The 18,524-nt window shown below is 45.2% G+C and overlaps 1 protein-coding gene across 1 annotated transcript; it reads right to left on the bottom strand.

Annotated features, from left to right (window-relative positions):
- Positions 1-6,890: 6,890 nt before the first annotated feature.
- On the bottom strand, positions 6,891-17,241 carry PSMG3 (proteasome assembly chaperone 3). Its single transcript, XM_030212703.1, has 3 exons — positions 17,122-17,241; positions 10,884-11,125; positions 6,891-7,532 (listed from the first exon to the last, which is right to left on the bottom strand). The coding sequence occupies exons 2-3, from the start codon at positions 11,097-11,099 to the stop codon at positions 7,380-7,382; spliced, it is 369 nt and encodes a 122-aa protein (XP_030068563.1). The 5' UTR covers positions 11,100-11,125; positions 17,122-17,241; the 3' UTR covers positions 6,891-7,379.
- Positions 17,242-18,524: the final 1,283 nt, after the last annotated feature.

Here is an 18,524-nt window from a genome sequence, read left to right as displayed (position 1 = left end):
TTTGCATACCAAGGATGCAGTGCATGCATTTGTACTGTGGATATCCTGAAAACCTGACTGGCAGGGTGGGCCCTGAAGACTAGATTGAGAAGTAACTGGCCTACACAATAAGAAACCAATTTTCAAGAACACCTTCCATGCTGTGACCCAATCAATACATATTTTGGGAATAGGTTTTCTTGAATCATTCAAATCATTTCATGAATCTCTCAACAGGGGTGAGTAAAGGCTGCTGATGTGCAACTACTCTCGGAGTAAAATGTCTGCCTGCCTAACCGCAACTCAGGAATGGGCAAAACAACAACAGACTTTGCCTGAACCCAAGCAAAACAGAGACTCTTTGGGAACCTAACACGTGGACAAATACCATAAATACTAGTGGTTCAACTGATCTAAATAAACTACACTGGCTTTCCATAGCAGAAAGACTCGGGTCCAAAGCTGCTTGTTTAGTTTTTCAAATCTTACAGGGCTTCACCTCTGAACTGCTAAGACCGCTTCGCTATATCTAGTCCAGTCTAACACACTGAAACAACAAGTAATGCTAGCATCGCCATTTCAAAAGAGAATTCAAAATAGATTTTCAGCTCTCTATTCCCCGTACTTGGAGTCAAAATATGGACCTCTGTACCTATTCCCATCAGAACAGAAAACAGCTACCTCAACTTCAGGTAGAGGCTAAAAAACTTTCTCTTCCCGAAGACTGCTTCGTAATAATCCATCATGACACCTACTTCCTAGTAACCTCCATTATCCTTTCCTTTAACAGTTTTAGTCTCATGCATTACACCAATGGTCTGTAATGTTTCTCATACCTCACACTAACACTATCTTTGCCTCACCTAGAAAGTAAACTGCACTGAACCCTGGAAAGGGTATATTAGGGGTATACAAGAATTGAATTATCACAGGTCAGGAATCTTGGGCTACTGCTAGACTCATCATTCACTCTGATTCTGCAAATTCAAACTGCTTTTAATGTATCATGCGATGGATGTCTCTTAAACTTGTTATACCATCAATAAAAATGTTGAAGTATAAAAATGGTCTCCACCACCTATGGCAACTAGGAAATCTCTCTACATATATTGAAAAGACGAGTCTGACCACAGTGGTCCATGCCATGATAACATCATTTCCAACTAATTCAGAATGCTGCAGCATGACTGATAGAAGGCTGCAAGCGGCGTGACCACATCACACCCTTCCTGCAAAAACCACACTGGCTACCAGTACCTTACAGGGCTAAATCTGAAACTCTGTGGGCCCTGTTTATTAAGCCGTGCTAAGCATTTTTTGTGCGTGCTAAACACTAATCGCCCATATATTCCTAAGGGCAACTATTAGCGAGCCCTTAACGCTGCTTAGTAAACAGGGCCTTGTTTGATTTTCAAGGCCCTCAGACAAAATGGGCCAGAATACATAAAGAATGAGTTAGCTCTTTAAACACCTTTGAGACCTCTAAGATCCTCTCAAGGAGCATCACTATCCATCCCCTCATCAAAAGGATGTGATATCCGACAGTGAGCCTTCTCAGGAGTAGCCCCCATGCTCTGGAATTTACTCCCAGAGGGGCTGCGTATAACTCAAGACTACCTCTATTTCAGGAAGCAGGAAAAAACCTGGTTCTTCTCCCAAGTCTTTACTACAAAGGGTGACTGACTATAACACCCATTCTGCACCTGGACTAGATTGCTACACCCACTGTAACTTACCTGCAGGAATCATCAAAAGTTCATCACGTACCTTCTTGAACCTCCACTACCCCAATTGTAGAGGGCTCAAATACAAATCACTACACGCATCTACCTTCACATACCTTTGCACAAAATCATGGAATAAACTACCGAATGCTATAAAAACAACGCATGACTTGACAACCTTCCGGAAGTTATTGAAGACGCACCTTTTGAAGAGACTTACAATAAAAATCCTCCTTAATGACTTGATTCCATTCTACATCTAAACCAACTAATACTGATCCCTTCTAATTTGATTATGTTAATCACATTATCACTATTGGTCATTATATCTTACCTGTTTTATTTTGTGTTATGTAAATAATTCTACTGACCTATCTACCTAATTTCTTACACAGTAACATAGTAGATGATGGCAGAAAAAGACCTACACGGTCCACCCAGTCTGCCCAACAAGATGAACTCATGTGTATACCTTACCTAGATTTGTACCTGTCTTTTTCAGGGCACAGACCGTATAAGGCTGCCCAGCACTATCCCCGCCTCCCAACCTCCAGCCCCGCCTCCCACCACCAGCTCTGGCACAGACCGTGTAAGTCTGCCCAGCACTAGCCCCACCTCCCAACCTCCAGCCCCGCCTCCCACCACCAGCTCTGGCACAGACCGTGTAAGTCTGCCCAGCACTATCCCCACCTCCCAACCACCAGCCCTGCCTCCCACCATCGGCTAAGCTTCTGGGGATCCCTTCCTTCTGAGCAGGATTCCTTTACGTTTATGTGTAATGTTAAATTAGACCATACCTCTTACTCAGTTTATGATTATACCTTTTGCAACGTAGTGTAAGCCACATTGAGCCTGCAAATAGGTGGGAAAATGTGGGGTACAAATGCAGCAAATAAATAAATAAAATAAACTGTACAAAGAACTTGCTTTTAGTTTAGCCACACATTTATTTATCCCAAGTGACTCTGTATCATGCCTCTTGTCCCATCTATATATCTGCATTAGGCCCCTCAGCTATATGGTAAGCTGTATTGTAAAAAAGCATTGGTATCATAGCAATATTATTCCCTTGTACTAATTGTGTGCATATTAGATAGTCCATCACTATTACGCTTACATCATATTATATCTCTATTTTTGAATTTCAGTGCTGTTAAATGTGTGTATTTTTGATCCTGTTTCATGGTACTCCTAGTACTAGGTCTCAATTGCTGCTTTCATGTTTTCCTCTTTGTCTACGTCTTTACGTTTTCATTTTACTATTGTTATGCTGTTAACAAAATTGTAAGTTTGATGTTAAACTGTACCTGCTCATAAAGGCAAATAGAATCTTACCACTTGACTGATTACCTCTCTATGCTACTTGTATGTTACCATGTATGTAGGTTTACCGTTATCTGTTCCACGTATGCATTACCAATGGTAATTCTGTTACCCGGAAATGGCAGCCGCCATTACGGCAAATGTAAGCCACATTGAGCCTGCAAACTGGTGGGAAAATGCGGGATACAAATGCTACAAATAATAATAATAAAACTTAATAAATCCCAATAAATAAATAATGATTAGCAAGCCTTGAAAACTAAAGCATAGCTAACCTTGACCTAATCGTTCTTTTGTAATAAAGACAACCTGAAGCCAGTGATATTCTTGCCTGAACCTGTGCCTGCCACTCCGCGTACCGTTTCTCAGAATACTGCAGAGGGCTTTAACAGTGAGCCCCGACATTGGTTTCTGGTGCAAAGATGTTGCTTCTAAAAGGCAGGCCTCTAGAAAGAGCTTTGGTATCTAAAATCTAAAATGCAAATGACAAAGCTGCCAAGCTGACGTTAAATGCTGGCAATAAACATTCAGCTCTTTTGCCAAGTCATCATTTTACAGGATAAGCGCTCGCTGTAACGGTGATCATGATAAAGCATCGTGTCTCTCCAATCTTTACAGAACAGAGAGCTATTTTTCTGGTCAGACGATAAGGAAAGACTGTAAAACTGTGCAATTGTGTGACATTTGTTTGCATTACTAGTACTATCTTCATAAAGAAACAAAGCACGCATAAGTGACTTGTCACTTAGGCCTTGATGACTGCAAAAGATAAGCATGGCAGTCTTAACAGACTGATCTAAAAGACACTGATAGCTGTTGCTTATCCAGAGGATGAGAGTAAACTGTGAAAGGGCACTTCTTAACAGTGCAGCTTTGGTGGGGCCAACTTTCCTGTAGAGAAAACTAGTGTGACTGGGTAGATACGCATGTATGATAGGCACACCTAAATGCCGGAGATTTGTATGCAATTTTATAATATTTTATAAGTTACGTGTGAGAGTCCTACCTACATTTCACCTATGGAAGATATGCAACTTATTTACAGAATAGCACTTGGGAATGGGGCTTGATATATCGCCTTTCTCTGGTTTTTACAACTACATTCAAAGCGGTTTACATAGTATATACAGGTACATATTTGTACCCGGGGCAATGGAGGGTTAAGTGACTTGCCCAGAGTCACGAGGAGCTGCAGTGGGAATTGAACCCAGTTCCATAGGGTCAAAGTCCGCTGCACTAACCACTAGGCTACTCCTCCACTCACTTATATAGCATTACTCCAGGGGTTCTCAGCCCAGTCCATAGGACACAGCTACTGTTCTCTCTAAGCTAAGTGGGAGTCCTCCTTCTAGAGTCTTGCCAGTAGAGGGTGCTGTTTCACTATATTTTCAATAGTGAGGGCCAGGCAACCTGCCTGTCCCCAGCAAATGACAACACAATATGAAAACACCACCCCACACTGGTAGCAATGCAGTTGGAAGATTCCCGCTCAGCTTAGAGGGAACAGTGGCCATACCTATGCAGTCAGGTTTTCAGGATACCCACCGTGAATATGCATGAGAGAGGGTTGCATAGAATGGAAGTGGTGCATGCAAACATATCTCAAGTCTAATTCATTGTGGGGATCCCGAAAACCTGACTGGTTAGGTATGACCCGAGGATTGAGAACCCTGCATTAGTCTAATCATTTACAAGTGGAATCTTCATGTAAATATTAGTGCGCCTGCTCTATAGAATTACTCCCTGGTTGCACATCACAAAGTCTGCTTACTTTTCATAAAGAGCATCCTGTACAACACCCGTGTTCGACTCCGTGCGTCTCCTCTGGTGAGCCATGCTCTTTAAACATTTCCACCAACCTGGAAACTACATGCTACCATTCAGGAAAATGTTGAAGACCCATCTCTTCAAGAAAGCTTACCCTAATGACCCAACTTAACTTTTTAAGCCCACCCACATGATTCCTGTCCTGACGATTATTATACCTTTGACCATGTCTCACAATCTCCTTATGCTCATTCCTCAATCTCTTCCTCTCCATCCTTCCTACTCCTTACCCCTCCTAATCTCTTCTTCTTTTGCTCATCCTATCTTTGTTTACCTGTCCATGCTCAATTTACATATCCTCAAAACCCCACTACTACTATGTTTACTACAACTTGTAACATTCTCCTTCAAGACTTTGTAATTCTATTTACTATGGAGGAGGAGTGGCCTAGTGGTTAGGGTGGTGGACTTTGGTCCTGGGGAACTAAGGAACTGAGTTTGATTCCCACTTCAGGCACAGGCAGCTCCTTGTGACTCTGGGCAAGTCACTTAACCCTCCATTGCCCCATGTAAGCCGCATTGAGCCTGCCATGTGTGGGAAAGCGCAGGGTACAAATGTAATTAATAATAATAATTTTTCACACTGTTTCACTTGGCATCACAGCCTGCTGCATTATAGCATGGAGAAGATCTGAGCTCGACTCCAAAACCTCTAATTCTGTTCCTTAAGCTGGCCTATGCTCAATAAATAAAAAAATATATATATTTAAAAAAAGAAGTTACCGAGCTCTAGTAAGAAGGGATTATCATGTGGTGTAACTGTGAGATTTTACTCTGTTCTTATATTAGGAATGCATTTTAACATACTAGACAAACAGTTGTCTAGGTTGAAATCCTTACAGCAGGTCGCAGTATTGTTGCACATTATGGACTAGAAAATAGTAGCCAAATCTGGGCGCAAAAAAAAAAAAAGGCACGCTGAGCACTATTCTAAAAACGGTGCTCCAAGTTGGAGCATAGCACCAGGATCCACAACCAACTATGGGTGTCAGAATTTACACCAAACTGAAACCTGGTATAAATTCTCACAGATCCCCCCCCCCCCCAATTCTATAATACTGTGTGCATCTTTAGTGAACACCTTTGAACCGCCTATTCCCACACCCTTTTCCCTTAGCGTCCCTCCGGACCGGCCCAGGGTTGGACTGATGGGTTGTGCACACCTTCCAGCAGGTGGAGACAGAGACTTCTGACTCTAGAGAGCCAATAAGAGCCCTGACCATGTGACCCTAGCCTCAGTATTTTCTCAGTCTCCAGCAGGCACCAGAAGGTGAGCCCATTAGTCTCTCTCTACGTTAAAAAAAAAAAAAAAAATTACCCTTCTGTGCCGGGGGAATCCAGTGTAGAGGCTAGGAAGAGATTAATTTTTTCTTCTCCAGCCTCTGGGATGCTAAACTCGGGTGTCCCGGTCCCTCCCCCTGGTGCAGAGAAGGGCTAACCCTTTCGGCATGCCCTCCCTTGGCCACACCCCTCTTTCAGTTACGCCCTAAAAGATCTGTGCGCACATCTTTATAGAATAGCCCTTAGGAAGATGCGCTTGCAAATCCTAACTGGAGTCAATTAACAGCAATAATTGGTTGTTAGCGTCCAATTATTGTTACTCAAATTACACATGCAATTTTAGGCACCACATATAGAATCTGGAGGTACTATTAAAAAATTCTTTCCTCTTTCTTTTGCGTACACATAACAAGAGTTGCCCATTTCACTCTCTCAGGCACCTCTAACCTCTCACTTGGGTCTACTGAGGCTCTGTCACAAGTGTTTCAACTGTACATTAGTTTTCTTAAAAATTCAGTTTTACCTGAAATTAACCACCCAGAAGGGTCTTATCAAGGGGGCTATGAAAATCGCTATTCAAACAGGGGCTCAGAGGTAGCGTGTTACAATTTTTAAAAATTACAAATGTGATGTCACTTTGTTACTACTCAAAGATGTAACAATTTGTACAAGAAAGCAATATGTGAGCTTAGTTCCCCTTGGACCATGACTACAATCCAGTAACATTAATTATGAAATAAGCTATTGTGAATGATAAAAAAAAAGTGTTTTTACTTTCTCTGTATTTCTACTTTTACATGCAGAAACATAAGAGAGTTTTGCTTTTTTACAGAAGGGCAGAAGGTCATTTGCATGTCCCCAATGCATGTCTTCCAATCTCTTCTCTAAGCTTGAAAAAGTTATTTTTGGAATGCACACCAATTCTGATCCATTTCAAAAAAGCAGAGCTGACACTGGGCTGCCCCACCCCCGAGATAGAGGAACAGGGACCTGTCCGTTTTCACCTGGTGCTGTTATCTCTGCTTCACGGGCCATTGCCCTCTGGCAGCAGGAGGGTCCAAGGCAGTTGCCATGATTCGTTCCCCCAACCCCCTAAATATGCTCCTCATACAGATTCTAGCCTTATTTACATAAGGGGTGTGAGTGTGGGCGTGTCAGCGACTCTCAACCACTGTCCAAGACTTGTGTATGAATGACAATCCCAGTCTTTGTGGATATATGTATGAGACTTCTGCTGGTCACATCTCACCAGACTTGGCATCTCCGAATCAGCTCCTTCAAGGCTTTCACCCCCTCTATACTTTTATCCTTCAAGGCCAGTGCCAGGAGAACTGGTTTATTACCAGATTCCTGAGACACAAACGTCACCAGATTCTTCGCAAAGACATGCACGAGGGGCTGCAAAACACAAAGGTTCTTTAGTAGATCATCCATCCATTTCTTGCAAAGGAGAATCGTTACTTTCCTTCTATAAAGAACATAAAAATAAAGACCACAGTAGCTCACAGTATCTGAAAGTCAATAAGCTCCTCCTCAAGGCTCATAATCTACTATAATAAAACTCACCCTCAACGTTCTGAGGACACTGATGTCAGTGAAGCCAAGCCCTGACTTCCTTCAAAAAGGTTTGAAGGTTCGTGGTGGTGAAGTCATCAAAATCCCTCCGGGCCCCGCCCTCGAGGGTGAAGCAATGGCAGAACAACGAAGGGGTTGGCAGGGAGGCAGGGAGGGGGGGAAATCGCTCCGGGCCCCGCCCTCGCGTCAAACGTCATGACGGTGGGGGCGGAGCAATGGCAGAACGACGAACGGGTTGGCTGGGGGGGGGGGGGTGTTGGCGACGAAAACCTTCCTAACACCCGTTTCATTTGCCTCTTTTACTAGTAACATAGTAATAACGGAAGAGAGGGAGTGAGAAACTAATCCATTCATTCAATCTGCCCAATTCCACGGCACTGCAAGAATGTATCCCAGATACCAGCCAAATAAGCCCCACTGATTGCATGATCTCTCTCCCTGACCAAGTCAGTTTGTTGTTTTCTTCCTCATTGGTCCTTTAGCTTCATGGGTAAATGATCCCATACTTAATCCAGCACCCCTCCACGATTTCTATTGATGGAAAGGGAAATGGGACTTGACATACCGCCTTTCTGAGGTTTTTGCAACTACATTCAAAGCGGTTTACATATATTCAGGTACTTATTTTGTACCAGGGGCAATGGAGGGTTAAGTGACTTGCCCAGAGTCACAAGGAGCTGCAGTGGGAATTGAACTCAGTTCCCCAGGATCAAAGTCCACTGTACTAACCACTAGGCTACTCCTCCACTAGCAACATTCCACATAGAAGCCTGCCCTTGCAGATCAGCAATGCGGCCACGCAGGCTTCTGTTTCTGTGAGTCTGACGTCCTGCACATACGTGCAGGACGTCAGACTCACAGAAACAGAAGCCTGCGTGGCTGATCTGCAAGGGCAGGCTTCTACATGGAATGTTGCTAGTGGAATAGCAACATTCCATGTAGAATCTCAAATAGTAGCAACATTCATTCTAGAATTTAAAATAGGAAAATGGGACTTGATATACTGCCTTTCTGTGGTTTTTGCAACTACATTCAAAGCAGTTTACACATATTCAGGTACTTATTTTGTACCAGGGGCAACGGAGGGTTAAGTGACTTGACCAGAGACACAAGGAGCTGCAGTGGGAATCAAACTCAGTTCCCCAGGATCAAAGTCCACTACACTAAGCACTAGGCTACTCCTCCACTCATTCCACCAATAAGAGCCAACCTCATCAGTGATGTCACAATGGCTTGATTGCCCCATACTTGGCTCACTTCTGATATTGTGATGTCATAAGGGAAAGGGGGAAAGGGAAATGGAACTTGATATACTGCCTTTCTGAGGTTTTTGCAACTACATTCAAAGCAGTTTACACATATTCAGGTACTTATTTTGTACCAGGGGCAACGGAGGGTTAAGTGACTTGACCAGAGACACAAGGAGCTGCAGTGGGAATCAAACTCAGTTCCCCAGGATCAAAGTCCACTACACTAGGCTACTCCTCCACTCATTCCACCAATAAGAGCCAACCTCATCAGTGATGTCACAATGGCTTGATTGCCCCATACTTGGCTCACTTCTGATATTGTGATGTCATAAGGGAAAGGGGGAAAGGGAAAAGGAACTTACCGCCTTTCTGAGGTTTTTGCAACTACATTCAAAGCAGTTTACATATATTCAGGTACTTATTTTGTACCAGGGGCAATGGAGGGTTAAGTGACTTGCCCAGAGTCACAAGGAGCTGCAGTGGGAATCGAACTCAGTTCCCCAGGATCAAAGTCCACTGCACTAACCACTAGGCTACTCCTCCACAAACTGCCAAAAGGAACAAGGTTGTTCCTTGAACAATCAGCCTCTTAGTTTTTTTTATAGCTTTATTGGACAAAGATAAACAGATTCGTTCTGTTCCATTTTATTTTGTAATGGTGCTCACTATCTGCTCCAAAATCAAAACACAATATTCTTGATGAGGTCTTACTAACAAGGCTGTACAGGAGTGTTGTCGCCTCTTTTCTTCTGCTGGTTATGCCTCTCCCTGTACATCCTGCATCCCTCTGGCTCTACCCTGAGATGCCGCACAGGCAGTCTGAGGGCTCCTTCCCAGTTAAGTATCTCACCCTTACTGTATATCATTCCTCTGGACTTCAGAACCCAAATTCACAGTTGCCCCCTTTTTTTTGCACTGAATCGTAACAGCCAAACAAGCAAACATTTCTCAAGCTTTTTTTTTTTTTAGACCTCTTCTATCCTATCTACTTCCTCAGGGGTATCCACTCGACTGCTTATCTTTGTCTTATAAACAAATAAGTAAAGATCATTCTTCTAACGCTAATGAACAAAACAAGGCCCGGACAGGGCCTTGCTACACTCCATGAATCATTTGTCTTTCCGTATACCTCTAGCCTTTATTCTATACTAGTAAAAAAGGCCTGTTTCTGAAACGGACGCTTGCAAGGTTTTCCTCACAGTGTGTGTGTTTTACAGAGTGTGTGTGAGAGTGAGTGTGTGATACAGAGAGAGTGAATGTGTGAGTGTGTGCGACAGAGTGAGACTGTGTGCGAGGGTGTGTGTGTGAGAATGAGAGTGTGTGCCAGGGGCCCCCTCCATCCCTCCAAGTTCCAGGGTCCACCCTCCCTCCCACCCACCCAGTTCCAGGGTAGTTCCCCCCTTCTCACCCCCCCTCCCAGTTTCTGGGTCTGCCTGGCCCCCCTCCAAGTTCCAGGGTCGGCCCCCGTCCAAGTTCCAGGGTCCGCCCACCCACCCACCCACCCAGTTCCAGGGTCGTTCCCCCCCCCCCCTGTCCCTCTCTCCCAGTTCCAGGGTAGTTGCCCCCTCCCCTCCCGCCGCCCACCTGCAACACTGTGAAGCTGACTCCGCGGCTTCATTGAAGTGAAGGGTTCATAAGTTTCGTCGCTCTGTAACCATCTCTCTCAGCCCCGCCCTCGCACCTCTGATAGGTCCACCGCCCTCGACGTCAAAACGTGATGACGTCGAGGGCGGAGGACCTATCAGAGGCGCAAGGGCGGGGCCGAGACAGATGGTTACAGAGCGACGAACCTAACGATCCTTACGAACCCTTCACTTCAGTGAAGCCACGGAGTCAGCTTCAGAACGTTGAGGGTGCCTTTTATTATAGTAGAGATGTGTATGTTGGTTCTAAAGAGAATAATACAGCCTCCAGAGAAACTTACCTCATCTGAGCCAAGAAGCACTCTCGTGGTAAGTGTAGGTTTGCCAACGTCAGTAGATACAATGTGGGGTGTCATAGAGACGAGGGTCCCCATCTTTCCATACTGCGTCACCACCACCAGGATGAGGTCACTAAAGGCTGTGCAGACCACCTGTGTAGGAATAGCACGGATCACCTCCTCCGCTTGCTTCGACTCGACAACGGGCTTGGTTTCCATGACAGCTATTTTAATAATACTCAAAGCTTAAAAAAAAACAAAGACGAAGAAAAAAGTTAAGACAATCTAGTCTTTATATTTATCATACCCTTTATTTTTCTATTCACCAGCTGCTTTAAAGATATTAAAAAGAGCACTTGCTGCATCTGGTGACATAACCACAATTGCTTTAGGGTCAGTGTTAATCTTCTTAAGTGAGGATGCTGGAGATAAAGCATCCATTTCAAAGGTCAGTAGCCAATGCAAAAAAAAAAGGGTAGGAATCAATCATGTAGGATCAACCCAACTGACCAGCAACAGTGCAATTCCACAAAAGCACACGTCACTCGCTTCTTGACAAAATGAGTAGGTTCTGTAAAGATTTAAAAGTAAACTGTGATCACAAAGAGGCTAAGAGCGACATCGTAGGTGATAACACAAGCGAAGCCAGGTGGAGAACATCTGATCAGCAATAGGCAACTAGCATTATGTAACATCTCTCTATATAAAAGGCAACACCAACGTTCTATGAAGCCTCCAGCCGGAAGTGTGAAGGGGGCGAGATATCCGGTTTCCCTATGAGTGTCTGCCCCGCCCTCTCTGTAACACAAACAGTCAGTGAAGGAAAACAGCAGAGCACGAAATCAAATCGCTGGCTCTGTAACAGTGAAGGACTCAGAGGGGGGAGGGGAGAGAGGCCAGAGGGCAGGGACACACACACTCCCACAAGCACACAGAAGAAAACATTGCTAGCCCCCGTTTCATTTGCATCAGAAACGGGCCTTTTTTACTAGTCTCTCTATATAAAAAGCAACACCAACGTTCTATGAAGCCTCCAGACGGAAGTGTGAAGGGGGCGAGATATCCGGTTTCCCTATGAGTGTCTGCCCCGCCCTCTCTGTAACACAAACAGTCAGTGAAGGAAAACAGCAGAGCACGAAATCAAATCGCTGGCTCTGTAACAGTGAAGGACTCAGAGGGGGGAGGGGAGAGAGGCCAGAGGGCAGGGACACACACACTCCCACATGCACACAGAAGAAAACATTGCTAGCCCCCGTTTCATTTGCATCAGAAACGGGGCTTTTTTACTAGTAGTAACATAATAAGGGATGGCAGATAAAGACCTGAATGGTCCATCCAGTCTGCCCAAGATTAAATCAACAATGAATGTGACCCTACATGGCTGTATTTCGGTAATAGCCTGCATCAGTACAAGCAAATGTCTTTAAAAACAATTTTTCTGCGCATACATCAAAGTACCTTCATTTGACAAGTCCAGAATTGTTGTACGTCACTCTGATGGGAAGGATCACACAGCTGCAACTCACATAGTAGCTTCACTAGTCAGGGCCGCCGGGGGGGGGGGGGGCAGGGGGGACAAAATTCCTCGGGCCTCCTAGGGGGGCCCAGCGCCGCAGTCCCCCCCCCTCCACCGGGCCAGGTCCCCCTGAATTCAAATCATAGTGCCTTACCTCGACCTCGCTCCTTGTGAAAAAAGCGCAGCAGCGGCAGTCTGCAGATCGCCTCCCTTCGGGCCTTGCCTCCCTGTGTCCCAACCTCGTCTGATGTAACTTGCGCGAGGGCGGGACACAGGGAGGGAAGGCCTGAAGGGAGGCGATCCGCAGACTGCTGCACTTCTTTCACACGGAGCGAAGTCGAGGTGAGGCACTATGATTTGAATTCAGGGGGGCCCGGCGGTGGACTGAGGGGGGCGGCAGCGGGGGCAGGGCCCCGGGCCCCGCCCAGTCTCTCGGTGGCCCTGTCACTAATGTACTGTTATTTTCATAGAATGGTCCTTGTTCCTTCTATTTGGACCCAATAATTTCTTCAGTCTCCAGAAAAAGGGAAACTTTTTGGTTGTTTAGTAATGGTCATGGCAAGGGGTCTTAACAGTTACATACCAGGATTACACGCCCACATAACTTCCCCCACAATTCATCAGATTCAACAAGACTAAAGTTAGGAAAACTTGGCACAGGCTACATCAAGGAGGGCTGGCAGACCGATTAGCAATCACCCAAAGCCAGTCAGTAGCTTTCTTCCACTAGCTGGCAGAAGGAAGAGAATTGTGCTGAGGGATGCAGAGCGGACGGCCGAGAAGCAGCCAGTGTGGCCAGAATGGGCTATTTCACAGCTAAAATTGGGTTAATCTCTTTCCCCACTGTGCGGGAAAACACCGTGTGCAGTTTAGGGCTAGTTTTGGGTTCCAGCTAATATGCTCAACTTGTAAACGCTAATATCCTCCAGGCGAGCGCCTTTTCTTATCAGAAAAGGAAGCAGTGATGACTCACTTATCAGCAGCCAATCAGGAAGGAGAGCAGCATAATAGACACTGACAGGCCCAGCAAACGTGGGAGGCATGTAGAGGGAGATGTATTTTGCAACTGCTACTCAGCTTCCATTGTTGTGCTGCTGCCTCATGTTTCAGAGCAGGCATTCTCAGCCCAATTCATTTTTGGGAGTGCCACATCCACCCACCCACCCACCACAAAACTCCCAAGCTGGGAAACTCCTCTTCCCCTGACCTGAACTAGCCAAACATGCAGCTGATACCGAAGAAGCTTGTTGCTACCACTGAACTCTCACTGGAGAGATCGTCAGAAGGCCACAGGAGGCAGAAGGGACTAAGGAGAGGCTTTAGCACTGTTGGACTATGGGGGAAGAGAGAGGTGTTGTTGAGCACTATGGAAAGGAGAAAGATTAAGAGTTGGGCGAAGAATACTTGTGCTGGTTAGAAAGTGAAAAAAAGTGGAATCATGGGGAAAGAGTGGGAGGCAAAGAGAGATGGGGAGCCACGGGGGAAGAGAGAAGCCTAGGGATGAAAGGACAGCAGGGGAAAAAGAGAGAGAGGTGAGGGACATAAAGAAGGGAACGAGTGCTGAAATAGAGAACTAGGAGCCAAGAGCTGCTGGGCAAAATGAGGAAGGGGTAAGAGCAGCTTAGGAAGGAACACTGTTAATGTTTGTGTGGCGCTGGGAGGTGTTTTGTTAGGCCTGCAGAGTTCTACTGGTTTTCGATGGAGAGAGAAAAAAAAGTATTATTCTGGAGCTGCTGAGCTCTTATTTTTGTGGGGAGCAAGAGGTGTTATTTTTGGGGCCACATAGTTCCTGTAATTGTATTTATTGAATTTCTTTTTACTTCTCTCATAGTAACATAGTAGATGACGGCAGAAAAAGACCTGCACGGTCCATCCAGTCTGCCCAACAAGATAAACTCATATGTGCTAGTTTTTTGTGTATACCTTACCTTGATTTGTACCTGTCTTTTTCAGGGCACAGACCGTATAAGTCCACCCAGTACTATCCCCGCCTCCCACCACTGGCTCTGGCACAGACCGTATAAGTCTACCCAGCACTATCTCCGCCTCCCAACCACCAGCCCCGCCTCCCACCACTGGCTCTGGCACAGACCGTATAAGTCTACCCAGCACTATCTCCGCCTCCCAACCACCAGCCCCGCCTCCCACCACTGGCTCTGGCACAGACCGTATAAGTCTACCCAGCACTATCTCCGCCTCCCAACCACCAGCCCCGCCTCCCACCACTGGCTCTGGCACAGACCATATAAGTCTACCCAGCACTAGCCCCGCCTCCCAACCACCAGCCCTGGCACAGACCGTATAAGTCTGCCCAGCACTAGCCCTGCCTCCCAACCGTCTCTCATGAGACTCATCAGGAAATTAAAAAGTTATGGAATAGAAGGCAACATTCGACTTGAGGACTGATGATAGAAAAAAGAGAGTACATCTAAATGGTTCGTTTTCCCAAGGAACAAAGGCAACTAATACAGTGATCCTGTGGTCTGTACTTGGACCAGTGCTTTTAAACATATTTATACACTAGTAAAAGAGGCCCGTTTCTGAGCAAATTAAACGGGCGCTAGCAAGGTTTTCGTTGGCAACACCCCCCCCCCGCCGCCGCCAATCCCTTCGTTGTTGTGGCATTGCTGCGCCCTCAACGTCATGACGTTTGACGCGAGGGCGGGGCCCGTAGCGATTTCCCACCCCCACCCCGCTTCCCTCGGTCCCTGCCAACCCCTTCGTTGTTCTGCCCTTGCTCCGCCCTCGAGGGCGGGGCCCGTAGCAATTTCCCACCCACCCCCGCCTCCCTCCCTGCCAACCCCTTCGTTGTTCTGCCATTGCTCCGCCCTCGAGGGCGGGGCCCGGAGCGATTTTGGTGGCTTCACCACCACGAACCTTCAAACCTTTTTGAGGGAAGTCAGGGCTTGGTACAACCTTCAAACCTTTTTGAGGGAAGTCAGGGCTTGGCTTCACTGACGTCACTGTCTTCAGAACGTTGAGGGTGAGTTTTATATATATATATATATATATAATCTGAATAGGGGAACAATAATACAAAACTATTTTTCTTCTTTGATTGTTGGCATTCAATTCCTAGATAGTTGATCTAGATCTCTTTTACTGTTACTGCTTAGAACTAATCTCAGGAATAAGCGTAATATAACTGCAACTATAACTGTATTCAAAGTTTTAAACCTTGACTGAATTATGAGTTGTTGTTGGGGGACCTGGTGAACCTGGGACGGGGCATCTGAATAGCTGATAAAATTTAATGTGGCAAAGAGCAAGGTAGCCGTACATAATCTCCGTTTTATCTTCAGCAGGTCATTTAGCTGTGGTTAGTCATCACAGACTTTCACTACTTTCTGTGATTTGTCTCCTGCCTCAGTGGGTCAAACAGATTCACCGTGGCCTGCAGTTGCAGCAGGGGTGTTATCTTTACCTAAAGTACCAGCGCTATCACTACCTTTAGTCCAAGGAGCCCTTTTATGAAAGGGTTGCAGCATGGCAACACAGAACTACCGCTGGCCCAACGCAACCACCGGTGGTAGTTCTGGCCTAAGCACGCATCATTTCCAGCGCACCGGAAAATATTTTTGGAATTTTTACAGTGGTGCTAACCCGGCGGTAATTGGGCAGGGCTGAACACTGCTTGGTTACTGCCGGATTACCATGGGAGCCCTTACCACCACCTCAATGGGTGGAAGTAAGTGCTCCTCACCACGCGGTAAGAGTATTCTTACAGCATGGCCATTTGTTTTTGGGTTTTTTTGCAGTAAAAAGGGCCCTGGCGTGCAGGAAAATGGTCACCGCCCCTACCGCAGAGCCCTTCTTACCGCAGCTTGTACTTAACCCTAGTAAAACTAAGGATGACGACCTTTTTATTCTGGACAATGTGCATCCAGTATGTTTTTTTACTTTTCCTTTTGCTATACTTAATTGTGAAAGTCACTTTTGCTGAGACTAGGAAAAATGTATGTTATGCTGGGGTCAGTATTAGGAGTCATCACCCACCAATGAATCTTGGAGTCAATATTAGGAGTCATCACCCAATGAATCTTGGGGTCAACATTAGGAGTCATCACCCAATGAATCTTGGGGTCAATATTAGGTGTCATCACCCAATGAATCTTGGGGTCACTATTAGGAATCATCACCCAATGAATCTTGGGGTCAATATTAGGAGTCATCACCCAATGAATCTTGGAGTCAATATTAGGCGTCATCACCCAATGAATCTTGGGGTCAATATTAGGTGTCATCACCCAATGAATCTTGGGGTCAATATTAGGAGTCATCACCCAATGAATCTTGGAGTCAATATTAGGTGTCATCACCCAATGAATCTTGGACTCAATCTGAGCAACACGTTGAAATCCTTGGATTAGTACGAGGTGGCAGGGGCAGCAAATTACCTTTTTGGTTGAAGGACCCAAAAAACAACCCCCCCCCCCCCCCCAAACAAACCAAAGAACACAATCAATCTTCGACTCTGCCCTCAAGCTGTGTAGTGGCTGATACTGTTAAGCAAAATATGGGTCAGGCCATGCTTTTCTTGGAAAGGAATGGAGAGGAGAACAAATCAAGAATAATTCCTCTTATCAATTAGTACTGTGAACCCCAATTACACACATTCTGAGGGGGGGGCATCTCTCCCTCTCTCTTTCGGTTTCCCCGGTCCAACGTGTCTCCTCCCACCCTGTCCGCGATTCGACACGCCCCTACTTCCCATCCAAATCGTACCTGAGGTCGCCCACCACCAATCCCACAGCTTTTCTTCTCCGGTGTCCCGTCCCCTGCTCCCTAACACAACCTCTCTCTCTCCCTCCTTGGACGCTTCCCTCCGTCCCGTCCGCCTCGCTGGAAACAGGAAGTTGCGTCAGAAGAGGGCAGGACCAAGGAGGTTAGATTGAGAACAAGAAACAGTACGAGACACAGAGCTTGGATAAATCAGGAGACGAAGTGACGTCAACACGTTGAAACCAATTAGGGAAGCTTCAGTTTCCCCCTTCCCGCGCCGCCGTCATCGCCGTACACGCAAAACAAAACAAGCAAACTTATGAGCTGCTACATCCACGTTGTCGTTCTTTAGTGTTTATGTTTATTTAAGTTTTTTTATATACCGCATTGCTGGTAGCACTTATATTTAATGTGCCATTATCTTGTACTTCATGGCCATGTAACCCTAAATCCTTCTGTAAAACCAAATGTATACCCTTTTCTATTTCCAGTATCCGTGATATATTGTAAGCCACATTGAGCCTGCAAAGAGGTGGGAAAACGTGGGATACAAATACAATAAATAAAATAAAATAAATAAATAAAATTTTCAAACTTGCGGACTTGTGCAGTCTACGGATGTATGTACACAGAGGAAGTGTAATAACGGAATAACTTTTCAAAGGTAGAGTAGTAATTTGTTATAAATCGTAATCATGTGTCATTTGGAGGGGCTGGTAATAGGCATACCCTAGTACTGTTATATTCGTGCAGAGATTTTTTTCTCCTGGAAAAGGGCCACGAAAACAGATCTCATATTATGAGAATCAGGTGCTCAACGTTCATTGTTTCTATCTACTTATTTTATCCTAACTCTTCCTCTCCCCCCAAAGTTCTCCCCAACTGTCTGTTCCACACATGTACCTCATTCTACCATAATATCACCTTGATATTGTTCACACCTTGTATTTGCTCACACCGGAATCGGTTAATACCGTTTACGGTACTATATAAGCCACATTGAGCCTGCAAAGAGGTGGGAAAATGTGGGATACAAATGCAACAAATAAATAAAATAAAATTTAATAACTTATTTATTGACATTTATATCCCACATTAAACTTGAATTAGGTTGAAGCCTGGGAGCATTTAAAATCTTTTTTTTTTCCTATGCCTACACCAGAAGAAAAAGATGGCATGTGAGAACTTGCTCCTTTTGTTTTGTGGATTGCAGTGGTATATTATAATTAACCTTATACCTGGTACTTGCTTCAAAGAAATATATACAAGTCCACTACTAGCAAGTAAATCTCTCTTCTTAATATCTTACGTGTTACGAGGTTATAAAAGGGTATCTTCAATGTATATTAAATCATAATTTGTACTGTTTATGTTTGTGTAGTTTATATTATGTACTCAATTCTGTA

Source organism: Microcaecilia unicolor, chromosome 8 (genome assembly GCF_901765095.1).
Source record: "Microcaecilia unicolor chromosome 8, aMicUni1.1, whole genome shotgun sequence".
Taxonomy (NCBI): Eukaryota; Metazoa; Chordata; class Amphibia; order Gymnophiona; family Siphonopidae; genus Microcaecilia; species Microcaecilia unicolor.
This window is presented reverse-complemented; position numbering and strand designations above follow the sequence as displayed.